At 32.2% G+C, this 27,517-nt stretch overlaps 4 protein-coding genes across 10 annotated transcripts; all 4 read left to right on the top strand.

Moving 5' to 3' along the window:
• The first annotated feature begins 1,544 nt into the window (after positions 1–1,544).
• On the top strand, positions 1,545–3,745 carry LOC111296330 (actin-depolymerizing factor 2-like). 2 transcript variants are annotated; one of them, XM_022890579.2, is made up of 3 exons: positions 1,545–1,703; positions 2,902–3,167; positions 3,280–3,745. In XM_022890579.2, exons 1-3 carry the CDS (start codon positions 1,701–1,703, stop codon positions 3,428–3,430), a joined length of 420 nt encoding a protein of 139 aa, XP_022746314.1. In that variant the 5' UTR covers positions 1,545–1,700; the 3' UTR covers positions 3,431–3,745. The 2 variants fall into 2 exon arrangements, with proteins under 2 accessions (XP_022746314.1, XP_089596791.1); XM_089740665.1 differs by lacking the exon at positions 1,545–1,703 and having other exon boundaries at positions 2,866–3,167.
• Positions 3,746–3,858: 113 nt separating this feature from the next.
• Positions 3,859–7,564, top strand: LOC111296329 (uncharacterized). 5 transcript variants are annotated; one of them, XM_089740663.1, is made up of 6 exons: positions 3,859–4,141; positions 4,434–4,559; positions 4,748–4,855; positions 6,447–6,539; positions 6,679–7,191; positions 7,345–7,564. In XM_089740663.1, exons 3-6 carry the CDS (start codon positions 4,749–4,751, stop codon positions 7,382–7,384), a joined length of 753 nt encoding a protein of 250 aa, XP_089596789.1. In that variant the 5' UTR covers positions 3,859–4,141; positions 4,434–4,559; position 4,748; the 3' UTR covers positions 7,385–7,564. The 5 variants fall into 5 exon arrangements, with proteins under 5 accessions (XP_089596789.1, XP_022746311.2, XP_089596790.1 ...); XM_022890576.2 differs by having other exon boundaries at positions 4,716–4,855; XM_089740664.1 differs by lacking the exon at positions 7,345–7,564 and having other exon boundaries at positions 4,716–4,855; positions 6,679–7,323.
• Positions 7,565–9,024: 1,460 nt separating this feature from the next.
• On the top strand, positions 9,025–10,111 carry LOC111296549 (enoyl-CoA delta isomerase 1, peroxisomal-like). The gene is made up of 2 exons (XM_022890918.2): positions 9,025–9,645; positions 9,734–10,111. Exons 1-2 carry the CDS (start codon positions 9,200–9,202, stop codon positions 10,020–10,022), a joined length of 735 nt encoding a protein of 244 aa, XP_022746653.2. The 5' UTR covers positions 9,025–9,199; the 3' UTR covers positions 10,023–10,111.
• Positions 10,112–11,387: 1,276 nt separating this feature from the next.
• LOC111295869 (uncharacterized) lies at positions 11,388–26,699 on the top strand. Of its 2 annotated transcripts, XM_022889639.2 has the most exons (19): positions 11,390–11,843; positions 13,227–13,306; positions 14,497–14,547; positions 14,847–15,377; positions 15,543–15,800; positions 17,442–17,507; positions 17,912–18,091; positions 18,799–18,850; positions 18,942–19,226; positions 19,386–19,496; positions 20,551–20,742; positions 21,235–21,510; positions 21,883–22,506; positions 23,919–24,424; positions 24,522–24,582; positions 24,721–24,789; positions 25,354–25,791; positions 25,913–26,013; positions 26,331–26,699. In XM_022889639.2, exons 1-17 carry the CDS (start codon positions 11,589–11,591, stop codon positions 25,426–25,428), a joined length of 3,672 nt encoding a protein of 1,223 aa, XP_022745374.2. In that variant the 5' UTR covers positions 11,390–11,588; the 3' UTR covers positions 25,429–25,791; positions 25,913–26,013; positions 26,331–26,699. The 2 variants fall into 2 exon arrangements, with proteins under 2 accessions (XP_022745376.2, XP_022745374.2); XM_022889641.2 differs by lacking the exon at positions 14,497–14,547 and having other exon boundaries at positions 11,388–11,843.
• Positions 26,700–27,517: the final 818 nt, after the last annotated feature.

Raw genomic sequence — 27,517 nt, 5'->3', positions numbered from 1 at the left:
TTTATCTGATCAAAATATATCCGGATTTATCTTTTACTTTATTTTTAATTTTTTTTTTGTAGCTTTCTTAGTATATTTTTTTATTAATTTTTTCTATAAATTAAACTATAATCCAAAAATAGAAGAAAATATTACAAATGTTCAGATTTAAACTCCAGATCTATTAGATATGATCACTTAAAAATGATTATATTAATCAGTTGATTTAATTTTTGAATTATTATTATTATGTCTTGAAATATTATCATGTTTAAGCACATCTTAATGTAAGGATTTATTTGATCAAAATATTTATGGATTTATCTTTTACTTTATTTTTAATTTTCTTGTAGCTTTTCTAGTATTTTTTATTATTTTTTTTGCAAATTAAACTATAATTTGAAGGCAGAAGAAAGGATTACAGACGTTCATATTTGAACTCCAAAGCTATCAGATATCATATCTTAAAAATAATTATATTAATCAGTTGATTTAATTTTTGAATTCTTATTAATTTCTTTATTTATATATATTTATATTGATTCTCCAGTACATACTGCATTTTTTTAAAAATTTTGTTTATGTTTTTATCCAATTAATGCCCTGCTTGATTAATTTACCTTTAAAGAAAAAAAAATTTAATGGAAAAAAGTTTGAAAATTCTTATTGTTAAAAGAATAAACTTTTTTTTTTTTAAGTTTATTGTTGGTATGAGGTGTTTGCGATGATCACTTTAGAAGACAGGAAGAACAAAATATTGAAGATTTTTCTTGTTGGCCACTAAACAAGACAAGAAGATAAAGCCCCAATTCCCAGCACATAATTGACTTCAAACTGGGTGTTCCCCCACTTTCATATATTTTAAACCGGTTTTTTTTTTCATGTTTTAAATAATTTTATTGTTTTCTTATGAAACTCTTAGATATTTTTAAACTTTGTAGAATTTTTTTTCCAACAAATTTAAAGACCCATTTTTTATTGGATTTAATGACACTATTGGCACAAAAAAAAATCATAACAAAGTAAAAAAAAAAAACTAAATTTAATAATTTAAAATGCTGATATGAATATAATTTTAAAAAATATAAAAATAATATAATTTAAAATTTTAATAATAATTATACATAAATTTAATAAAATTTTAAAAATATATTTTGTATTTTAATTTGATATAAATTATAATATATAATTTTTATATAAAATATAATATAAATTTTAATATTTTAATATTTTATACAAAATAAATATTTGAATTGTTGAATGTAATTTTAACCACTCACTAAACCTTGAATTACTTAATGATTCATTGAATTACTATTAAGGAGCTCAAACAGTTGAAGCAATAAATTATCGGATAAATTACACTTGTGATTCTTAAATTATGAGATGCAAATTTGGATTCTATAATTTTAAAAGTAATCCATTAATTCTTTTAATGTTAAAAATTTAAGGACCAAAATGTTATGTGATTGAAAGTTAAGTGCCATAGGGGTGTAATTTACCCTAAAAAGCAAGGTAGGAAATTGAAATGAAATAAAAATTAAAAGCCTCGGCGTTTTCAAGTTGTCGTCGACTCGTCGCCGTTCAAAAAGGAAAAAAAATTAAAATTACAGTCTTATCGTTTATCACCTCAATTCTCTTTCCCTTTCTCTCGCTCTGTGAAGAAGCCCTAGATTTTCTCGGCCTTTCTCGCTCTTTCCTTCGCTTTCTTGGGAAACAAAATGGTAAACACTTTCTCCTCAACTTCTTTTTTACTTCACTAACCCTATCTCCTAACCCCTGAAATTTTCAGTCTTTTTTTTCAATTTCTTTTTCATTTTTATTTCATGCAGCTTTAAAAAATGTTTGATCTGTCGAATTAGTTATGATTTTCGTAAAATTAGGCGTAGTACTTCTCCAATTTAGGGTTTGATTAGGTATTTCTTTACTTCCCCAATCTGATTTCAATGTTCGATTCAATCTTCACGTCTGACCTTTTGACCGATTGCGGTCACATAATACTTCTCATGCGCTTTGCTTCATTTCGCATTTTTATTTACTTTATATGTGAATTAGAATATTTGCGGTTTCTAATTTTAGTAAATTTTGTGATAAATAAAAAATATTTTATTCTTTTTGTTTTTCTGTCCATTTGCGTTTGCATAATGTTTGGGTATCAAAAGGGGATTGATATTAGAAGGAAATGTTAATGGTGAGCTTGAGAAAATGAGAAGGAATAATGTAGAATAAGCATTTTCACTAAGCAATTTATAATAAAAAGGAATAAATCCATTAACTTGGTAATTTTTTTAATGGGTTTTATTTGTAGTGGGAATTGGACTTGTTGGGTGTTGTTTCAAATCTCTAGCAATTTTGGCTGTTAACACTTGTAAAATTGTTTGATAGAGTGGGGTGGGTATGAGTGATGGGCATCTCTAGTTGAAGAGGTGGGAGTAAATTGTAATGTAGGAAAATCTTTTTCTTTTGGCGGTTGAAGCAAGCACTTCACTCAGTTTGTTTCGAAAATGAATACGACAAGGTAACATGACATGAATACGATATAAAGGACTCAAAGGTGACGTTGCTTAAAATTTTAGTAATAAATATATACGAGTTTAACATTAAAAAAAAAAAAAAACCATTTCATATTTTTGTATCGACACAAATTGTAACACAATTTTCATGTAAAATACGGTACGAATACATCAATTTTAATATTTTATGTGACACGAATACATGAATTGTCAAGTCTAAGTACAGGCTTTGTTGAATATGATTTCTAAGTATTGTCATTGTTACAATAGCATTGACTAGATTCTTGGTTAGTTGGGAGCTCTTATTGTATTTGACTGTGCAGTAGTTCTTTTGTAATCTGTGGTATGGATTTTTAGTTGGCTTAGTTGATGCATGATATTTGTTGAGATGGTTGTGCATGATATACAGGCAAACGCAGCTTCAGGAATGGCTGTGCATGATGATTGCAAGCTGAAGTTTTTAGAACTGAAAGCTAAAAGGACTTACCGCTTCATAGTTTTCAAGATTGAAGAAAAGCAAAAGCAAGTAGTTGTGGAAAAGCTTGGTGAACCTACTGATAGCTATGAGGCTTTCACTGCTAGCCTTCCAGCTGACGAGTGTCGATATGCTGTCTATGACTTTGATTTTGTGACCGATGAGAACTGCCAGAAGAGCAGAATTATTTTCATTGCCTGGTACCAAAGTGTTTATGCATTTGTAGTCTTTGTAGCCTGTTCTGTTCAATTTTTCTGTTCATGGATCCCCCCTGAATTGCTTCACTCATCTGTTAACCTTTTATACGTGAAGGTCTCCTGATACATCAAAAGTAAGAAGCAAGATGATCTATGCCAGCTCCAAGGACAGGTTCAAAAGGGAATTGGATGGTATCCAGGTAGAGTTGCAAGCTACCGATCCTACCGAGATGGGTCTCGATGTCATAAAGAGCCATGCCATGTAAAATGTATCATCTACTTTGAAATGTTTCACTTAAATGCAATGTCTATATCAAATTTGGAACTTGAACTTGCTTTGATATTGGGTTGTTGTTCCTGAAATCCCTTGTCTTGATTTGTTACATCTGTGGATTCATATGGGGTCAGTGTTCCCCCCTTACTGACTAATATATGATGATTTGTGGGGGTACCAATCTCATTACAGTTTGACTGTTGCATTCCTTCTCTCTTTATGTTGGATTCTATAGTATTGTTTTATCTCTCTTCACTAGAGAGCTTTAACATCAGCAGCAAATATATAGTGATATTTCTTACTGGTGCATTAACTTTCCCATTCCTTGCATTTTGACAACCCAACATGATTAGTGTCTTTGATATAGGCATTTTTTAGTGCAAAATAGACCAAAGTTGAATTCGAGAAGGGTTTGTATGTGTTACGCTTTGAATTTCAAATTTATTAAATCTCATCTTTTAATTGTGATTGAATGAATAAATTGAATTAAGTCAGAAATATCAATATAAGATATTTTTATCCATTAGCCTGATGTACCATGTTGAGATAATTTATATTCATGCAAAACATTGTTATTACTTTTTTGTCTTACTTCATATGAGAGTTTTTGTAGATTTTGACATTCGAGTAATAGATGTATGATTCTCTTACTCCAAAGAGAGTTTCAAATAGGAGTGTGAAGGAACAAAGATTTTGGCTAGCGGTTAGTGAATATATTGTATTTGTTTTTATTGGTTTATTACGTTTAACGAACTTTAATAACATTTTTATAAGACTTATTTATGGAGTTTCAAATTTTTATTATTAATGTATGAAATAATAATACTATGGTAATAATTATTTTTTATCAAACTTAAAAAATGTATAAAAATAATAATCCACATAATTTTTCTTTTTCTTTTTAATTTTTTGTTGCGATTATCTTTGAATATTACTTTTGGACACGTTACTAACCATTAATCTCCTGAGCTAACCCAATATCGAAACATGACCAGAAACGGGAAGTAAACGACGTCGTTCTTTATTCCAGCTTAAGAAAAAAACACGTGCTCTTCCACCTTAAAATGAAAATCTCAGGTTGAAACAACACTTTCAAATCTGAAACACCTCAATTTTTCCAGGTAAAGCTAACTCCACGTGTATATATATACATATACGTATACGTATTATTACGTATATAAACTATAAAGCCTTTTCTTTTTTGTTGTTTGGTAGATTGGAATAAATTTTTTTTCTGATCTGAAATGCGTTAATTAATGTTGCTTTTTCTCTCTCAGAATTGATGGTTTATTTTCGAATTTTTTTGAAGAATGAGTCTGAATAGCAGCAGGAGCCCGCCACGTGGCAAGAGGTTTCGAAGCATTGAACGAGTTTCTTACCGTGATGCACCGTACTCCAGGGACCGCCGGAATCATCGGTACGACCTACCTTTCGATTGTTTTAAGGTTATTGAGAATCTTTGTTTGATTGTTCCTTTTTTTTTTTTTTTTAAAGTAAAAAATAAATATATAAATAAATAAAAAGTGCCCTTTTGTTATATGTGTAAAGAATTATTAAAATTTAAAGAAGAATAATTTTTTCTATAATAAAATGGATGGTTGGTTTTATTTTTTATGGAATAATTATGGGAAAATTTATTGTTACAAATGGTTGATTTTATTTTTTTTAATGGAATAATTATGTGAAAATTTGGTGTTACAATTTATTTATTTATTTGTTTTTTTTTTTTAATTGACTATGGTTTTGTTTTCTACTTTTTGCTTTATAATGACTTTTTAAGAGGTAAAATGTACAAGGAGCAAGTAGCAAAAGCAAGAAACCAGACAGAGCCCTTAGTTATTTGTGGTTAATGGTCTTTGATAAAGATTTTCGGTTTAGTTTTTGGTGTCTTATTTTGTTTAGTTGACAATTCTTTGAAAAGATTGATGCAGTTATGTTCGGATAATGTGTTTTGTATTCAAAGCCTATGTGAAATTGCTAGAAATTTAATTGAGTTTTGTTTCAGAATAAATTGGAGTTCTTTTGAGGATAAAAAAGGGTTTTCTTCTGGTGGAATTCTCAAAAAAAGAAGAATGATGTTTGATGTTTGAATTTTTTATGTTGGGGAAAAAAAATTACTTGAAATTAGTGCATTTGTTAGATTAGACAAAATTTTTAGGCAAGATGAAAAGGCGAGGATATGCAATGCAAGGATCGAGGAAGGGTTCTATTAAAAGTACCAGCCTGATGTGAGATAAAATGCTTTGTGGAACCATTTTTGCTTGGTGGTTAAGGACTTAGTTCTACCTTCTAGGTTGCAAAACCTTATATTGTTAAGGATCTCACTATTTTCGTACTGAATTTACCGACAACAAGAATCCCGAGTTGGATACTGTCTAGGCTGTTTGCAGTGCTGCTGTGATGCATCACAAGAATTGTCAATTGGAGGAAACAGGATTTGAGGTGAAATGGATGATGTGGTCATTTTAAGAAAGTAAACACATAATGGACTGATTTATGAAATAATGGCTTATGATGTTAACTGAGAAGTGATCTTGAACCGCAAATTCGTGTACTTTTTTTAATTTTCATGCTTTGCGTTCTATGTTTGTTCATGTTCTCATCTGTGGTGCTCTACCATATAATACTTAAAATTCCTTGGAATGAGTCCCAGCTGGTAAATGGTGCCATTAAGGCCCTATGGACAGATAGAAGTATTGAATATAATGTCAATTAAATTACTCCGGAAAAGACCAATTCATGGCAACTGTCAGGGGGAGTGTGGTCGTCTGGAGAGTACATGGGAACTTTGCATGAAAATGTGTATCTTAAATCTTGAGGTTGTGAACTATCTCTAATCCTGAAACATTCTTAATGTTCACTTGCTCTCTTGCTGCTGTGAAATTTGCAGTTCACTTTTGAGGCTCGGGCTTATAACTGCAGCTTTTCTCATTGTCCAATTGCTGCTGCTTTTCTTTATTTCTTTCGTTTTGGCTTTTTGTTTGGATAACTCTGTTTGTGTTTCTCAGGCAAGATTATTTGTGCAATAAATGTAAGCGACCCGGACATATTGCAAGGGAATGTCCAAATATGACTGTGTGCAACAACTGCGGGCTTCTTGGGTGAGATGAATTCCTCGTTTAATTTATGTTGAACCTTACAATTAGCCAAAAGGAAAGGGTATAACCTTCCATGCTACATTAATTCATTCTTTGAATGATAAATTTGGTTTTGATCCGTGTGCCTCTTATTTTGTTGTAGTCACATCGCAGCTGAATGCAACTCAACCACGATGTGTTGGAACTGCAAGAAGCCAGGGCATCTTGCCAGCCACTGCCCTAATGAGCCTGTTTGTCATATGTGTGGTAAGATGGGCCACTTAGCTCGCGATTGCCTAAATCCAGGATTTCCAGCTCATGATGCAAGACTCTGCAACAACTGCTACAAGCCAGGCCACATTGCTGCAGACTGTACCAATGAGAAGGCTTGCAATAACTGTCGAAAAACTGGCCATCTTGCTCGCAACTGCCCTAATGAGCCAGTTTGCAACATCTGCAATATATCAGGTCATGTAGCCCGACAATGTACTAAATCAAGTCTGAAATCAGACATGGGAGGCTCATTTCGAGACATTATTTGCCGCAACTGTGGCCAGCCAGGCCATATCAGCCGCGACTGTGTGTCCATTGTCATATGCAATAACTGTGGCGGAAGGGGTCACCTTCACTATGAGTGCCCTTCTGCGAGGATGTATGACCGCGGTGGTGTACGTAGGTATTAACTATTAACTAACCAATTTGATAGGGTTCATCCATTGGCATCCCCTTGTTTGACTCATCTTACAATTTGATTCTGAATTGATTTATTCTTACAGTAATACACCATTGTTCTACAATTCTTAATTGATTTCATGTGTTTGTTTTCAAGATATCCTTTGTATCTAGATCCATTTCTGGCCAGAAGTTAACAAAGAAACACAGCAAGGTATGATGACCCATCAAGGAGGCTTCAATAAATCAATATCTACTAGGGTTGATAACGGATGAGACTTGGTTCAGTTTTCGGTTTTTTAGATATTACATAATATAATGTTATGAATCAAATCAAATTTTTATATGATCTAAATTGTATCGCTTCAGTTTGATTAGGTTTATCAGTTTTTTAATATTTAGATTTTGTTTTTTATATATTATTTTAATATAAAATTTTAATATCTTTAAAATAAATTTTGATATAAAATTATTATTTTTATTTTATAAAAATTTAAAATATATAAAAATTAATAAAATATATAATTCGATTTAGTTTAATTTTTATCGATTTTAATTTTTGATTAAAAATTATATTTGAATTTAATATATACATTTAATATTCAAAACTTAAAAAAAAAAAAATTGATTAGAATTGAACTGAATATTACAATTTTTGAATTGTTTTTTGATTTTTTTGATTTTTTTTACCCCTAATATCTGGTATAAGTTTCATACAATTTAGAAAGAAATAAGTGGTTGGTGTGATTAGATTTGACAGTCTACATATTTATATTAATTTATTTTATATTTAACACATATATTACATCATTATCCTATCTTAAATATAAAATTTTTATATAATTTTATTCAAATTATAAATTATATTCATTTTTTTATCATGTTACATCTATATTTAAAATGATTGGAGTTAAGAATAATTAAAAATATAATCGGTTGAGTTTGAAAATATATAGTATTAAGTTTGAGTTTGATTTTAAATTCAAGATTTGAAATTCAATTTGAATTTGATTGAGTTTTATTTTTTTAGTTTAAGTTCGACTCGAGATAAAAATCGAATTATTTTAATTTAATTAATATATAAAAATAAATTTGATTTTTATATTTGATAAAAGCTTGATTATTTATATTCAAACTTGAGTTTGAAATATTTTATTAATTAAAATAATTAAAATATAAAAATTTTATTAGAAGTGTGAACTGTTCAAGTCAGATATAAAAATATTTGAATTTGATTCGATCAATAAATTAAACTATTTGAACTTGAATTTGATTTGATAATAATCAAATTAAATTTGAGTTTGATTAGAATTTAAATAATTTATGAGTAATAATAGATGTAATAGCCATCAATAGAGTTGGTAATAAGTCGGATTGAGACGAGTTTTTGCTTATTTTGAATCTGATCATATACAAAAAATTTTTTTATTGTTTTTATATCCGAATCTAATCTTATTTGATATTATATAAATCGTATTCAATTTGATTTAACCCACAATTAATAAATATTATTTTTTTAAAATATAAAAATATTATTTTTTAAATATAAATATTTAAATATATAATTATAAATATTTATAAATAAATATTAAAAAATAATTTTTTATATAATATTAGGTATGATATAATCGAATTTGTTTAAAACTCGAATCTGATCTCATTTAAAATTTTTTAATTTTATTCTATCAGATCCAATCTAAAATTTGATTTAAAAAAAAATTAAATTTATAAAATCTAATCAAATCGAAATTTATCGGAGAGATTGCCAACCTTAGCCGTCAAAGTCGGCTGCAAATATGATGCATGATACAATAATTTAAAAATCAACAGATTCTTTGTCACGTTTTGTGACTTTTCATCTCCCAATGTCTGTATAAAAAAAACAAACAATAGTTGAAACAAACAAGAGTGATTGATTTAAAATAAAAATTGTCATTTTAGGTACAGAAATTAAACGCTATAAATTTTATCGTTTCTTAGTTTCCGTTTGTTTCTACAGTGGCCTTCGAATCATGGACATGTGCACATTGGAGAAGCGAGGTAACTTGTTCATTTTAACGTTGACCGGCGAAGACGAGCACCGTTTAAACCCGATCCGAATCGACTCAATCCGGTCAGCATTGAGCCGGATCCGATCCGACCCAACCTCCCACTCCGGCTCCGTTCTCATCACCACCGCTCACGGAAAGTTCTTCTCCAACGGCTATGATCTCGCTTGGGCAGGCTCTTCACCAGACAAGATCTGTCTAATGTCTTCCAAGCTCCGAGCTCTCATCAACGACCTAATCTCTTTTCCTATGCCTACCATCGCCGCCATCACTGGCCACGCCTGCGCCGCTGGACTCATCTTGGCCCTTAGCCATGACTATATTGTTATGAGAAAAGATCGAGGGTTTTTGTATATGAGTGAAATGAATATCGGGATGAAGTTTCCAGCTTGGTTCATAACCGTCATAAGGTAATTCTTTAATCAATTTCAGTACGTTGTTTTCTTTACTTTTTTTTTTTTTTACTATCATCGAACGGTCAGATTTTATTATTATTAGCTGCAAGATCGGCGATGCCGCAGTACGGCGAGAGGTTGTGCTAAAAGCGGAGAAGTTAACGGCGGAGCAAGGAGTAGAGAGGAGAATTGTGACGGCGGCGTACGATTCGGCGGAGGAGACGATGAAAGGGGCGGTGGAATTAGGAGAAAAGTTGGCTAAAAAAGGATGGAACGGAGAAGTTTATAGTGAAAATAGAAAGGTGCTTTATAAAGATATTTTAGATCAGCTCGGAGCTGATGAAACCACAGAAGATGCGAAAAAAGTTGCAATTGCAGCTTCTAAAATGTAGCGTGACAAATGTACTTGAAGTTATTTTTCTTCTTTATGCTTCAATTAAAGACAGTTATCACTATTAATATATATTTTTTTGGTTTTAAATTATTTGAATTTAGTTTTTGAGTGATAAAATGCATGCATAAATATTTGGTTTGCTTATTATATATAAGGGTGTAATTTAAGTGAAAAGTGGGAGTTGGACTTGAAATTTATTATTTGAATTTTGTATTTGATTAAGTTTTAATTTTTAAATTTAAGTTTAATTTAAGATAAAAATTAAATTATTTTAATTAAATTTATTTAATAAAAAATAAATTTGATTTTTATATTTTATTTTAAATTTGATTATTTATTCAAATTTGAATTGATATATATAAATAAAATAATAATTTTTAATTAAAATAACAAAAATATATTAAAATTTAAAATTTTGATTAATGTTACGAATTACTTAATTTGAATATTATTTGAATTTGATTCGTTTAATAGATTAAATTACTCAAATTCAAAATTTATTAAATAATAATTAAATTGAATTTAAATTTTATTTTAATTAAACTCAAATAATTTATGAATACTGATATTATTTACACAAGTGAATTTTTTAAATTTATTGCTTTATAACATTATAATAATATTTGCGGAAGATTTTATAAAAATGTTTGGACAATTATAGTTTAATTTAACGATTATAATTTAAATATTGAGATGAAAGTAGTATGATTTACCAAATAATTAACTTGAAAATTTTTAAAATTTCATAAACATGATTAAATTTATCATTAATGTATAAAAATGAATTTAATTATTTTTTATTATGTAATAAGCCATAAAGATATGTCTAATTATTTTTTTAATTATTTGATAAAAAAACTTTATTTTCAATTTAACTTTTTTTAGGCCAAATAAATAATTTAAATTAAAATTTTAAATTTGATAATTTTAAATATGACTAATGATATAATAAAAAAATGATACGAATAAATAACATAAAAATAATATAATTTAAAATTATAATAAAAATCATAAATAAATTTAATAAAATTAAAAATGTATAATTCATATTTTATATTAATTTAAATTTTAACATATAATTTTTTAATAAAATATTACAAAATATATAATTTTTTAATATTTTACATCATATAAATACACGAATTATTAAACCTATAAATTCTCACTTCAAAAAGAGGAAAAAAATTAAAATTCCTCGTTTACCCTTAGTTCTAGCAACAAATCTACTTTCCCGTTTCCTTATCAATTAGTTTTAAGGATTTAATTTCCCAAAGTTAAACAAAAAAAAATCATTTTAATCTTTAAAAAAATAGTGATAAAAAAGGAAATAAAAAAAAGTGGTTGCCAGCTCGTAATGCCTCCCATGAGCCACGCTTTTACTTACAGCTAATACTCACTTGGCAAACTTCGACAATTTCCACATCTTTCCTTTTCTCTTTTCAAATGGAGAAACTAAATCCAAAATAAAAAAAAAAATCATTGCTGAAAAATTTAATACAAAATTTTTTTTAATTGGAGTTAAGTTCACAGTCGTTTGTACGTATATTCGGTGCTACCAAACCCGATGACAGCAACTTTCAGTCCTGGTCGGAGCCCGGGGAGCTCGAGGATTCAGTTAGGAGCTGCAAGTGGAGTGTCGAGGCTTAGATCTTCTTCGCTTAAGAAGCCGCCGGAACCTTTGCGTCGGGCGGTGGCGGATTGTCTTTCGTCCTCGTCTTCTTCTTCTTCTTCGTCACCGGCGTTGGTGGCTGGAGGAGTTAGCTCTTATCACCATGGTAGTCTTTCTTTGGTTTTAACTGAAGCTTCGAGGACACTTCGGGTTCGTAAACTTGGTTGGATTTAAAATTTTTCGTTGTTTTATTATTAGATCTTGAATTTTTACTGTGTAATTTTGTTTTTAATACAATTATTGTTTTATACTGTGTATTATTATTGAAAAAAAAATAAAAATAGAATATAATTAAAATTTATTCAGGTGGCGAAACCAATGGAAAATTGATTTATAGGCAAAAGATAGAGAATTATGGTTGGAAAATGGGTGTAAATTAGTGAAAATAAAGTGATTTACTTTTTAGTTTCGCATCATTGTTGTTTCCTGTAACGGTGCGAAATTGGCGAAAGAAAAGAGTAAAAAAAGGAGATAATATTGAATTAAAAATGAAAATGTTCGAAATTAAATGCGTACATTTTGTTATTTGCAATGTTAGATTTTAAATTTTAGTTCTTTACCATGTGGCCTCTTGCTTTATGGTTGCGGAAGCAAAAAGCAAGTAGTAAAAACAACAACAAGATACAATTAGGTGAATGACTTGCTAATTTTGCCCTTCGTGGTTTTCTGTAACGAAGTATCTGATGTGTTTTTCTTCATTTTAACAATGGTTTGATTGCTAGATTTGGTCTTTTGTATCATTTCAAATGTTTTGGGATTTGAAGGTAAGATGAAATAGTAACCACCCTGGTATGTGGCAGTTAACTGCTTGTGGGGCTTGAATTTATTATAATGGGAAAAAACCTTTCTTGACATTGTTTGGCTGAGCAATAACTTTTTTATGCAGTATTTCTTTGCTTATGGATTACTTTAATTAATTAGGAATTGAAGTGAATTAGAATCTTTTTATGTTTCTGTATTTTGTAATCTAATTGCCATTGTTTGTTGCTTGGTCAAAAACTAAGCTGAATTCTATATGATCTGATGGTTCACATGCTATTCATGGTGATAGAAAATGAAATTTCAAAATCTTAAATTCAAAAACGGTAAACTTTTCCTTTCTGTTGTCTTTTCTTTTTTTTTTTTCACGGGGATCCAAGTGTGACCCTGAAATTACTTTGTTTTTTTAGTTAGTCCAACTTGAGTCAGCATTGATATTGTTAAAACATAAGGCTGCTGGTGAAGCAAATCTCAAGTCCTCATGTAACTTTTTGCGGCACTGTAAATGTTGAGAATTTAAAGTTTATTTGTTTGAGTTTCTTCTTTTTAAAAATATATACTATATGTTAGTATTAGACCTTCCTTTTTCTTCATCTATGAAAGTTACATTTGAATCTTATAATATCATAATGTCTTATATTTTTTAGAGTTTCTTTTTGGAGTTTTTCTTCTTATTTATATTTTTCAGTATTAGACTTTCCTTTTTTACCTTACCTGTGGAATTTTGTATTTGAACCTTATTATATCAGAATGTCTTATATTTAACAATGACAGGACTATCTGGCATCACCCTCAACAACTGACCTGGCTTACATTGTTATTTTAGAGCATACAGTTGCAGAGAGAGAACGCAGGTAATTTATTATCTATTAACAGCTTTTGTTAGTTTTTATGTCATTTGTCATTCTAATTGATCCCCATTCTACCTATTGCTTTGCTAAATAATCATAGTGCCATTATCATTTTTATCCCACATTTAACCTATTGTTCTATATAAAATTATGGATGTTTTAGTAATTAGGCTAGGCCAGCAGGCTTTAGTAATGTTGGCTTTCTAGAAGGTTCTTCTTACTGGTGTGACATGATAGACGTGGTTGTCTTGCTCATTGCACTGAATCCGCATGTTTGGAGGAAAAATAAAAGTTGGATATCAATCTAATTGATAAGCGTTTGCTGGAAAGAAAATGAGATCAGTATATACAAGATATTTACATCAATACAACATGATGCACCATTGTTGATGGTGAGTTTTTTAACTGGGTTTGCTTGTATCGTCTTTCTATTTGTATGTGCCTTTTCATCAAATAAGTTCATTGGATGGGCATAGGAGGGGAAGGAAAGGAGGGAAGATAGGTGGGAATACTCCTTTTTATCATTCTTGTTGGTTGCTTGATTTTCATTAACAATAGCTGGAGAGAGATGATTGGTTATTCTTTAAGTAGCATACTTCTGTAATCACAAAGAGTTTCAGAATGAGACGGAGATGTTGACATGTTTGGAAGAATGGAGATGTAGGTTTAAGTGATTTAGAGGTAATCCTGTTGCTGATAAATGATAGTGTGGTGGTAAATTAAATAGTTTGCACCAGTAAGAGGCTGAAAAGAAATTTTGTTGATGTTTTGGCTGTTGAAGGTTTATGATGCTTCATCCATATGAGGCAATTTGTTGACTTGACACCAAATTTGTGCAACGAGTCTTAGCTTAACACGAGTCTTGTGTAACTTCTATAAACACCCACAAGTTATGTTTGGATGAAGTATTTGGAAATTTCAAAGAGATGACCAAAGAAGAATGTACATTTTATTTCAATAATACTTAAACAATTGACTGGAATATAATATTGCGAAGAAGAAAAGTAAAGAAAGGATAAAGTATTGTTATAAAGCATTGTTCTCAGGTTCATAATTGTTTTACCGTTAATTAATGATTTGATTATTGTTACTTTTCATGCACAATTTACTTTTCTTTTCCTTTTAATTTATGCATTAAGCATTGTGTTTGTACTATTTTCCTTTGCTGCTAATGTGGCTATAATTTGTGCCAGCCCAGCTGTAGTGGGAAGGTGTGTGGCACTCCTGAAGCGATACCTTTTAAGGTATGTTGTTGTTGCTTCTGTGAACTTGTATTTTCAATAGTTTTCATTTTATGTAGCATAGGAAAGTGTTTGACTGTTGGTTCCAGAATGCGATATGTGCAGACCAGAATTGACATCTACTAAGTGCTCATAAAATAAGGTTACTATTATAGTCAATTTGTATAGGACCTGCTGTGGTTTCTATCCAGCTTCAGATTGACTGGAAAGATTTATCAAGACCTTAAGTTCCAGGTTTATAGGTTCTATTTTATATTGTTCTTTTGTTTTTAGGAATTCATTGTTTCTTCTATTTGCTGTAGATATAAGCCCAGTGAGGAGACATTGCTGCAAATAGATCAGTTTTGTGTTAACTTAATTGCTGAATGTGACATTAGTCCAAATCGAAGGTTGTCACCTTGGTCCCAATCTTTAAATCAACAATCTGGGTCATCAACAACATCAACATCACCTGCAAGTTCTTCTCCTTCCTTGCCTGTATCTACTTTCGCTTCTGTGGCACTTGTAAAGTCATTGAATTATGTGAGATCCCTAGTGGCTAAACATATTCCAAAGCGATCATTCCAGCCAGCAGCTTTTGCTGGAGCAACCTTGGCATCAAGACAGTTGCTTCCCACGTTGTCATCTTTGTTGAGTAGATCCTTTAATTCCCAGCTATGTCCTGTGAATGGTGGAGAATCTTCAGAGAAGAAAGATGCTACTACTTTATCTGTTTCAAACTTGTCAAACATTGAGGAAGCTGATGGAATAGAGAATCCTGAATATATTGCATGTGATGTTTTGAAATGGCGCTGGCTGGGGGATCACCAGTTGTCATTATTGTATTCTGAAAGGTAATCGATTTTGCATGTACCTATATTGTTGAAATAGTTCGAGTTGGCATTATTTTCTTCCATTCTAAGTCTCTAGTATGTTTTGGCTATTAATAATGTTCTTCCATGTGTTCCTTTGTTTCTAAAACGAATTTGACACTTGAAAAGTTCTATATTCAAAAACAGTGATCGATCTGTGAGTGTTCAAGATGCGAGAACGCATAATTTCTTGGAAGTAGGAGCAACTGCTTTACTTGTTGGAGACATGGAAGCTAAAATGAAGGGCCAGCCCTGGAAATATTTCGTCTCTGCTGATATGCCTTATCTTGATCAACTCTTACTGCCCTCATCAGTCATGACAATTGCCAATTCTGCTTTTGCTTGCTCCCACTTGAGAGCTATAACAGCGTTGAAACGCAGTAAAGGAGGGCCTCATCAAATTTGGTATGCACTTCACTTCTCTCAGATTATTGCTTTGATGGCTTTATGTTTAGTCTTACTTACCATTATATTATTTGCACTCTCCATATGGATCCTTTATATTTGTTATTCTCATAAAGTGTGACTTGTATGGTTGTGCAATGTCAAACGTATGATATTTGCATTTTGATGGCTGGCAAAGGTGGTAGACTGGTAGCTTTAAGGCATTGGCTTCAAGATACCTTGGGTTTTTAAGTTAAAGGTTAAGAGTCTGGTAGCTGTTGATAAAACCTTTTCCGTATCTAACGTGTTATGACTGCTTTTAATGGAGTTTGCCAATTTGGTTAAGTTGGATAGTCTGGGACATTGAAACTGGGGATGAACTCTGCATGTTTTGGTTTGCTGGTACCATACTGGTACCATACTATATATGGCCAATCTGATGTCAACCATACTCACGGTTTCATACCATCGTACTTATTCCACTATGGGCTGCTGCATATGTGTCTTTCATGGGTTTTTTATGAAAAAATAGAGGTAAAGTAACATGACCTGTGAGTTTAGATCTTGAAACTAGTTGCATCTATCAGTTATGATACCTACTTTTGTTGGGGGCGGGGGTTGGATGAGCCTTTTCTTTTTGTGAGAAATTATGAATTTGGAAATCTTAAGAAATATGTGATTCTCCAAGAGCTCAGAACCTTGTAAGCGTTTTGCCTACACATAAATAATGCTGAATATTAATATGAGGGTTGAGATGAATCATAAAGAAATACAATATTGGATCAATTAAGAACTATGGAAAAGATACAAAATTGTATTCATTGCAAGTTCTAGGAACTATAGGTGTGTGGAAGATTCATCATCATATGAATTTTAATGAAAACAAAACTGCACTTGCCATTCAGATATTGTCATTACCTAAAGCAGTTTTCAATATCCAAGGTTATTGTTAGGCTACCATAAACATATTATTACTAACATCCTTATTGTGTATGAAAACTGCCCGGAAATTGGAAAAAAGTAAGATTGGTGCAGTTTTTATGTAAGGCAATACATGTGTACTTTGTTGTGCCCTTTATCTTTGTTTATTATCTAAAATATGCTTTAAGATCAAGGTTTATACCATTTTGAAACCTGAAGTCTTGTTTGTGATACTTCAATCATCCTTAGTTAGACCTGTCTGCAGTCCGTTGGCCATGCTGCCTGCACAGGCCTGCAAGTCCAACCTGTTATGTGTCGCTTAGACATTATGCCCTGAAGCCAAGCCTGGCTCCAAACTATGTTATATTATATAAATAATCATTTTAATTTGAATATATCTATAGTAATAATGATATAATTACAAACTTTTCTATGTAATTGTTAAATTTCAGGTTTGTTGGCAGATCTTGCCTAGGTTGGACTAAATTAGACCTAGCTGAACCTGCCTAGGGCCCATTCCTTCTCTCCTTGCAGATATTGCTTCATATTCTAATGTTCTACAGACGTTGGAATGATTCATGTCACAATGATTATGCTATTTAGAATGCTCATTTAATTGCACATGAAGTTGAAAATGAAAGTCTATAGAACAAAAGCAAGGACTTTATAACTCCTATTTTACAATGTTTTGTTAATATCAAGTCTTTTACATTTGGATTCTTGCATTTGATTTTTCTGTAGGGATGATTCTCCGGCAAGCACATTTCGCCCACGTGCCCGGCCACTTTTCCAGTATCGTCATTACAGGTTTGCAATTTGGCATCCTTTGATTGATGGTATTTTGTAACTTGTTAGCTAATGAATTTTGCTTCTCATACTAGTTTACTAGGTTTTGGGATTAAGTAGGTTAGCTTCTCTTTTTTCCCTGTTGTTAGCAAATACACCGTGTTTAATTTGACGACATTCATATTTTTGAGTTGAATATGAAACATTGATTAACAGCCATTGACTTTGATTTATATACTTGTTCTACAGCATCTTTATCTGTTGCTGGGTGTATCCTACATTTGCTACACGTAGTTTCTTGTTCTCTAGTTCATAGTGATCGTATTTATTTTGAACTGCAGTTTAATTCACAATATTGGTAGCTTGCAAAGTGGTTGATTTTATGTTTATTTTTTATTCTTATTTAATATTTTTGTGTGCATCAGTGAACAACAACCTCTGCGATTAAATCCTGCTGAGGTATGCGAGGTTATTGCTGCTGTCTGCTCTGAGACATCTTCTACAAATGCTAATACCATGACGGTGTCTTCTAGATTAAGTAATAACAGTGGAAAGCCATCAATGGATGTGGCCGTGAGCGTTCTTATTAAGCTGGTTATTGACATGTATGTTCTGTTTTCTTCTTTTCTTGGACTTCTTTTGTCCTTTATCGCACGCCATACATTTAACCTTCTCTCTATCCGTCTGTCTGTCTGTCTGTCTGTCTGTCTGTCTCTCTCTCTCTCTCTCTCTCTCCCCACTTATTGACACATTATTAATGCTATAATAATAATAATAATAATAATAATAATAATAAGTTACTTTGTGCATATTAGGCCTGGTTGGTTGATGTGCTGATTTCATCTGTAGCCTGAGCATAAGTTATGTTGAAATCATCCTTGTGTAGAGGGTGACAAACTTTCTTCTTTCTTTATCCAGCAATCCTAAATGCATGATATTTTGATGCACTTGGAATAGTTTACTAATTCATTGCTATTTAACAATAATTTATCTGGAAAACAATTTATATATCCTTCTTAAGTATATGAAGTCAACATCCCCTTGATCATTGTTTAGGACATGGCTTGAATTGTCACTTCTATAATCTAGATGAATCTGATCCATTACAAGAGTTAGTCATTCATAAAAGTTTCCAGGGGCTTGATTCTGAATTTCCAATATAATTGTTTGTGCACAGAATCATGTGATTGAATTTATTTCATTTTCTTCCTTTGCTTCTTTCCTTCTTTTAAATTGCTTGTTTCCTTCTTTTAAATTTCACATCATCTGATGGTTATGGTAAGAAGGAGTTGCTGAAAATTCTGTTTTGTAGGTATGTCCTGGATCCTGGAACTGCTGCTCCTCTTACTCTGTCTATGCTTGAGGTTTTGCATCAATTACGTTTTCAATTCTTTGTTATGTAAGCATTGTGAGAGTATCTTTTAATTCTTACCTTTTTTATTAATTGTCTTACAGGAGATGCTTAGTTCTCCAAGAACAGCTTGTAGGGTGTGTGCTTTTGATTTAATTCTAAACCTTGCAGTCCATGCTCACTTGTTGGAGCCAATGATAATTGATGATAATTTGGTGATTGAAGAAGAGTATAGTCAAGAATTACTTTTAAATAGTGAAGATCAGCTTACCACACAAGAAATAAGGAAAATAGATTCTACCAAGAAGTTGGGCATCTCCTCAGCCATTGATAAATTTGAGTCTTGGATTTTAAACATTTTATATGAGATACTTCTTCTTCTTGTTCAGGTATAGGCAGTCTTTGAGCTGAAGCTTGTGCATTTTGGCTGCTTTGATTTTATGGATGATCCATACATGCTTATCTTTATTTTCATTTTTACTGTTACCATTCTATTTCATTTGTCCTCAGTATTCTTTATGGTCTCATGCCCTTGATACTTGTTGCAGACTGAAGAGAAGGAAGAATCTATCTGGGCTTCTGCCCTAAGCTGTTTACTATATTTTGTCTGTGATAGAGGCAAAATCTGGAGAAATCAATTAAAAGGGCTTGACATTAGGGTAAGTCAGTTTTCCATGCCTGGCTACCAGTTTCTGGAGCTTTCAAATACCATATTGTTTTTCATCTTGATTTAACCAATGAGTGTTTTATTTTTGTGCGTGTGTGTTTGTGTGCAAATGGAGGAAATTTGGATGTTTCACTTCTTGTTACCATATTTATGTTCAATATTTGAAAGTACTTGTCCTGTAAAAGTGGCAGCATCCATCTTAAACATCTAAATGAAAAATTGAAACACCCCAGTGGACTTATTGGTCTCCCGATTGATAACGTATCACTTGCTTCTACCATGTTAAAATTTCTTGCGGCATGCTTTAGAAGTGCCAAGTGCCTCACAAGAAGGTTCACACTTTGCTTTGAAAGAATTATTTTTTCCAGCCAATATATGCAAAATGCAATCTTAGCATTACAGTTCCTCTGAATGATACTGATACCACTTTGTGCTGGATCATGCATAGGGCAATTTTTTATACTGTACTCATAGGGGGATTGCAAAATTGAAGGCCGGTAGGGTTTGCTAGATATGTGATTCAATTCTAGCCATATATGTTCTGAGATGTGTATTTGATATACCTTACTGGAAAGAGAATCTCAGCTTAATGGAAAATTGAATATGTTAAAAGAACTTATTGACCCTAATTTTCAATTTTCTTTTGCAATATGCACCCTCTGCATTATATGTTGGAAGAATTTGCTGAGTAAGCGATTCAGTTCTAGCCTTATAGGTTCTGAGGGTGTTGGGATGGGCCCCATTGGAAACAGAATCACACAGTGTCATCAGAAATTAAATATGTTGGAAGAATTTATTAACCCTAATTTTCATAGTCTTTTGCATTATGTACCCCTCTCTGCAATATCTCCCTCCCAAACCATACTCATACAGTCTTGTCAATGAAAGCTGACTTAAGATTTGGTCGGATTTCCTTTCGAGGAATTTTATTGCTTAACTAGAGTTGTTTGTTTAAATGGTTTTAGTTTAATCTATTGGAACTTAGTATTATTATGGCAATAAATCTGAGTCTCATTTGTGGTCTCTTCATTTCTGTTTGTCTTCAGGTTGTCAAGGCACTTATAGAGACTAGCCGGGTAAATTCCTGGGCTGGACTTGTTCATTGCAAGCTTATATGTATCCTAGCAAACATGCTTTATCGAGTCCCTGATGAATCTGCTACGGCAATCATGAGTACTGCAAGCTTTCTGGTTGACCAGGTTGACCTGATTGGCGGAATTGATTTTATCTTCATTGAGGTAAGCCAATTAGTTTGATATGTGCATGTATGGATACAAGATCGACTTGATCCTTTGCAGTAAGGCAACATTCTTGCTATTATTGGTGTAATATTTTAACTTTAATTAAAGGATTAAGTTTCCTGAATGAAAGAACATATGGACCCAACCCAATATTTAATAACATGACAGAAGCAGTATATTTCAATTGCTTAACAAACCTCGGTAAATGGGAGACTAGGTGATTGTTCTGTCCCAAGTAATGGCTTGCAATGTGTCTCTTTATGAAGTTGTTGGACCTAAGAAAGAGCAATGATTATTGAATCACTAATTGCATTATGTGTTTTCAACACTTCAGAAAATATGGTGGTCAACTCAAATATATACAAAAGTTTTAAATCTTAATCCTTTTTTGCATTTCCTTTCACTATATTAATGCTTTCAAAAACTTATCCATATTCATATTGAAATCTTTTAACGTGTATGTTTTCTCTTTTCAATTACCAAGTGCAGTATTCATTGTCTACCTCAAGGGAAGAAAGAAAACATCTATATTTGGTGCTCTTCGACTATGTTATGCATCAAATAAATGAAACATGCATATCAACAGGAGTTTCTGAATATAGTGATTATGAGATTCAGCCTATTGCTACATTGCTGGCTTTGGCTGATGCACCTGAAGCTTTTTATATTTCTGTTAAGCTGGGGGTGGAAGGCATTGGGGAGCTTTTGAGAAGATCAATTTCTGCTGCATTATCTAGATACCCTAACAGCGAGCGATTAAATATGGTAATGTCTTGTGAATATTTTTGCAGTTATGCCTGTGGTGGCAAAAGCATGCATGTTTTTAATGTTTGGCAGGTGGGGGAAGGGGATGATAAATCAGAACTGGGCTGCTAATTTGGTGTGTTAAGTGTGTGGTTGTTTATATGGTTCCACCAGTTTGATTCATTTCATATGTGCAAGTATAGCTTTTATGGAAATTGAAAGTGAATGAGGGGAGGGGGAAGATCCTTTCTAGCCTTGTCATGTTAAATTTTGTCTCTCGCTCTCCTCATCTCTACTTAATTTTGAAGGAGTTTGAGAAAGTGATATTCAACTGCGTGAATTGCAAGTATATCTGCTTTCTGCTTTCTGATTATTTTTTGTTTTCCTTTACAGTTGTTAGAAAATATTTCAGAGAAATTGGATACTACAATAAGTTCATTTACTCATTTGGACAAAGAGTTCTTGCATCTTAAACAGATAGCAAAATCCAACAAGTTTGTGGATAGTATTGAGATTTCAGCTCTGCAAAATGGTGTTGGAATGAAAGCGAAGCTTGCTTGGGGCATTTTACATTCTCTTCTTCATTCTGATAGAATCTCTTACCGCCAAAATGGATTTATCTGGTTAGGGGATCTGCTTATTGCCGAAATAAGTGAGTCAAGGAATGGGAGTATATGGTCTAATGTCAAGAGCTTGCAGAATAAAATTGCTTATGCTGGTATTCATGATTCCTCCAATCCTTCTGGTGTGCCTTTGTCTATTTGGCTGATGTGCGGCCTTCTGAAGTCAAAGAATAATATTATTCGGCGGGGCTTCCTATTTATTCTGGAGAGGCTTCTTATGAGGTGCAAATGTTTGTTAGACGAGAGTGAAATGCAACAGTCAAGCAACAATGATGTTGGCCCTGATCATAGAGATACCCGACTTGAGAAAGCAAATGCTGTGATAGACATCATGAGTAGTGCTTTGTCTTTGGTGGCTCAAATAAATGAAAGGGACCGCATGAATATTTTAAAGGTATATTGCTTGGAGAACTTTCAAACCATCTTATAAAATGTCGGTGATATTTAAATTAAATTTTATTTAATGAAAGGGAAGATGATGTGATCGATCATGGATATTTCTTGGAGAGAAATGCCCCTCATACTGTTTTCCAGCTTATCTTTGTGCAGAACCTGCTTGATTAGCTGGTTTTATTGTTAATACTTTATTCTGTTTTCTCTTCCTTGAAAAGAATCCTTCAAGGATTGAAGGTCATTTGGTTTAAGCCTTCATCTGATTGTTTAGCCTAATTTTTAAGCTAAAATGGTATATACTACTTTTACATGGTTATTAATTTTCAAGTTCCAAGTTCTTTAATTTAATTCCAGGTGACCTTAGTTAACATTTATTGTTTTAGATCATAGGGTTACTCAAAAAACATTTTTATGTGATACGAGTAAGGAAACAGAGGAGAAGAACAATAAAACTTGAATTAACTGATAGGAAGCCTCAGCCTAATGTGATGTTTCTGTTGTAATTTTTTCTTTAAGATTTTACCTCTTTCGATTGTTAAGTTGCGATTCACCATTTAGCATGCCCCACAAATATCTTAGATGGAAGGCTATATGCAAAACTGTCAGTTTCTATCTCTCTTAAGTTTCTGGCTTGTTCCATGTGAAGGTTTGGGAATTTTTTAATTTGCATGCATCTCTCTTTTCTAGGTATTTTTTGCTTTCTATAGTTTCTTGTTATAGATATTCTTTAGAACTCCTTAGATCCTATTAGGATCCTGATTTTAACTACCATGCTTGAGACCTGATATGATATCCACTTGTCTAACTACAGTGATATTTTCAATCTAGTAGGTGTCTGATCATATTTTAACTGGTTGCAGTGACTGAAGGAAAAAGCCTACATCTAAAATCTCTTTATATTGTAAAGGACTACAGAGCCATTTCTAAATTCTGTAGAGATATCAAGTCTTAATTTTCTTTTTCTTTCTTTTTTTTGTTTCATATTTGAATTTGATATGAAGCATGCAAGGATCTATTTGCAAGTTTCGTTTTGTACATTCTCCCATTTCTTTGAACTGTTGTCTTGTATCTATTATCATCAGTAACTTGTAATTCTCGAGCAAATGCCTCATCATTTGAGTTTTGAAGGAAATGAAGTTTAGTTGGCTAGAATAAAAGGATAAGATGAAGTTTGTGGTTGAACTTGATGCTTGGTTTCCTGTGTCCGATGGATTTATCTATTCATATTTCCAAATGAATGGGAGATGTCATAGCAAAAAAATAAAATCTTTTTGGCCTAAATTGTATACATCTGAAATTTTAAGGATTTTCTCCAGTATTTAAGCGTTGAGTGTATGAATTCTTGTTCATCATTTCCTCATTAGTGCTTAATACATCTGTAAGAGTCACTATTCTTTTCTCTTTGGCAAACAGATGTGTGACATTCTATTTTCTCAATTGTGCTTGAAAGTTCCCCATTTAACTGTGATGCCATCTGGAGAAGGAATACAACAGACTAAAGTTTTTACTCGCACAGATGGAATTAGAAAAACTAATACGACTGAGCTTGTATCTCAACAAGCAAGCTGTTGCTGGGATGAATTAATGGAGGAAAATGATAACAAATCAGGTTACAGTGTTAGTAAACCTCTGATACGTGAGACAACTTCTATGGCTGTGCTGCTACTCCGAGGAGAAGCCATTGTGCCAATGCAATTAGTTGCTCGTGTCCCTGCTGTCCTGTTTTATTGGCCTTTGATTCAACTTGCAGGTGCAGCAACTGATAACATTGCACTAGGTGTTGCTGTTGGAAGCAAAGGAAGAGGGAACCTTCCTGGTGCTACTTCTGATATTCGGGCTACCCTTCTTTTACTTCTAATTGGTAAATGTACTGCAGATCCAACAGCTTTTCAAGAAGTTGGTGGAGAAGAATTTTTCAGGTGATCTATACTTCCTTGCTTGTTAAGAATGAATTTGACAGAAGCTTACCTACAGGCATGCCGAAATTTACACTTTCTTTTTTACCTTTTCTTTCAGGGAGCTTTTGGATGATAATGATTCTAGGGTGGCATATCACTCTTCAGCTTTTCTGTTGAAGGTAAGAAAGCTTTATTTTGTGTATCTCTCTCTCTCTCTCCCCTTCTTTTTATGTCCTTTCTGTTCCCCTTCTGTTTTCCTTTTTTCCACTCATGGTGATGTTTTTCCACTAAGCAACTCAAGCATGGGAATTTTGCAGAGAATGATGACTGAAAAACCAGAAAAGTACCAACACATGCTACAAAAGCTTGTTTTTAAAGCTCAACAGGTAAGCGAATCCTTGATTTTCAGTATGAAGTCACTTTATTGCAATTATGAAGTGTTTACATATGAGAACAACTGATGAATATATTCTGCATGAATATTGAAAGTGATTTTGGTTTGAAATTCCTGATAATGGAATTTCCACCGAAAGAAAAACTTCATCTCATTTTCCTTGTCTAATTGATTTTGCATCTTAAAGTTTAAAAAAAGTTAAGCCTTATGTAGAAAATAATATTTGTGCCAAATTCTGTTCTACTTGAATGAATTTCCTTGTTATGGGTAGATTATTTCGGGGTCAGCCAATCACTGTGCCAGTCATTTACTAGATTGTTTTCGCTGTAACTTATTTCTCTTAGTTAACATGACCGTTACATATGGTTTGCTTATATTCTTCTGGTTCAACATTTTATTAGCGTCCATGCCTTGAAGTGCTGATAGAAAATATTAAATTGTTTTATGGTATCAATTGTTTTCTGCATTGGATTTACATGCTTTTCCTTGTAATTTCGTAGTGCTACTTTTGAGTTATTTGTTGCTGAAGTCTTTGTTTTGTGTGTCTAATCTGCAGAGTAACAATGAAAAGCTGCTTGAGAATCCATATCTTCAGATGTGTGGGATATTTCAGCTGTCAAATGATCTTTGAGCTCAGTTGGACTTGATGATTCTTCTCTGCGAAATTTAATATACATTCCAGTGCACTGCAGTGTTCATTAACATGACTTTCCTTTGCTCATGATTTTTCAACCCTGGCAACATTTGGCCTGATTCTCTTGTTTTCATTCTTGATGTATCCGCTATTTTGTGAGCCCGCATAAGATGGTCTGAAATCCTAAAGCAGTTCAGAGCTGCAAAATTATTGAATTTAGGCCAACAGGCTGAGATTCCAAGCCTGGCTTCTGCGGAATCTAGAAAAGGATTAAGATTGTGAGCTATGAGATTCGATGACAGTGTAAATTCTTTACATGCTGCTATATATGCTCCCAGATCTATTGTAGAAATAGAGAAGGTGAGACTTTTAATGTCTGCTTCCCTTATTTCCATCTACGAGTTAAGATACTATATAATGGACTTCTGGGACTTTGTAGAAATATAAGATTTCGTGCTTAGTTTGAGGCCTTAAATTGCAGAAATGCGAGGAATAAAAATGGAGTGACTGGAGCTATTGATTCATCTGCCTTTCGGTTCTGCTACCGGATTGTGTATATCATGGCATTTAACCAATCTTCAGGTACTCCTATCTAACTTTAGTTATATTAAGTCGATTGTTCACGCATATTAATTTATTTATTTCTTTGCAAGTTCAAATTGAGTAGCTTCTTCCTGCCACCATACTGGTATTGGTTGATTATTTAAACAATTCTTGTCCAATAATTCCTTCCCTTACCACTTCTGAACTTCGACTTAGTTGAATAATTGTTTATCAGTTTTTTTCGAAGATCCTTTTTGCATGTGCAGAAATTATCAAAATTGTCCATCTTTTTGAAATTTAAGAGTAATTGTTTTTTATATCATTGCTTGTACCAATATTTCTTCATTTTGAAACAGTTACTCTTATGCGTGACACGATACGGAAGAATTTCCGGACAACTACAGGTGACTCTTTTCTTTGTACAGAATTAGATTTTCCCCTAGCCTTGCTTTTAACATTTTACGGTTCATGAGGGCAAGTTAATATTGGCTAATTTTTAAAGGCCATCCTTAGTAATAAGAAAACAAAACCCTCAAGTTTTAACTGATGGAGGTTCCGTGCCTCGATATCGATGGCAAGAAGAACAAAGGATCCTTTATTTTCAATAGATAGGAGCTTCAAATAGGGGTATCACATTGGATGTCTGTTTTTAAGGGGCATCTCCAAAGTGTACCTAATATGTTTTGACATTGGTAAATATGTGAATTTGGCTATTATTTTTTACATTGGTAAATTGTTGTCAAAATGGCTGCTGAGAATTTGGCTTCATATTCAAGTTTTTGATCGTCTGATTATTATAATAGTTTCTCTCTTTTACTTGGTTTCAGACTTTTTGTATAATTTTCTTTTCCCAAAAAAAAATCACGAAAGGTGATGCGAGAAATAAAAAATGATATGAAGATTAAGAAAATAATAAAAAAATTATTTTTAAAAAATTGAGTTGTGTTAGAAGATTTAAAATTACAATTTAATATATACATGTATATTTAGTTTTATACAATCGAATTTAAAATTAAAATTATGAGATATAAGGTATAATTTGTTGTTTGAACAAAAAAAGAAATTCATTTGGCTTGTCAGAATTTCTTTTTGGGTATAAAATAATATCCTTTGAAAATGGTTCAACGATCTCTGAGTTCTCATGGATCATTCAACTGTACATATCAGGCTGCCGAACGGCAATGAAGTAATTATCAATTGTAGCCAACCTCTCCTAGCCACAATCCTTCCCATTAGAAAAAGATGATTGATGGAGAAAAAAAAAAAAGATGTGGAGGACCTAGTTTTGCTATTATTGTCATCTTGAATTTTGTTCCCAAGATCTTTTCCCAAATTTCCAGGTTGTGTTTAATTGAGCCAATGAGATTGACAAATGAAGTCCTAATTTCCATTCTCAAAATAAATGAGAACTCAAATAAAAATTGGTAAATGTCAAATATTTGAATTTTTAATTTATTTAATGTTATCTTTTAAAATAAATTTTGGATTGGGTTCATACAATGAATGTTTTGAGCTCAACAAGAATGCCGAAAGTAAAATTTCA

Source organism: Durio zibethinus, chromosome 12 (genome assembly GCF_047325235.1).
Source record: "Durio zibethinus cultivar Kanyao isolate XHJ-2024 chromosome 12, ASM4732523v1, whole genome shotgun sequence".
Lineage (NCBI taxonomy): Eukaryota > Viridiplantae > Streptophyta > Magnoliopsida > Malvales > Malvaceae > Durio > Durio zibethinus.
This window is presented reverse-complemented; position numbering and strand designations above follow the sequence as displayed.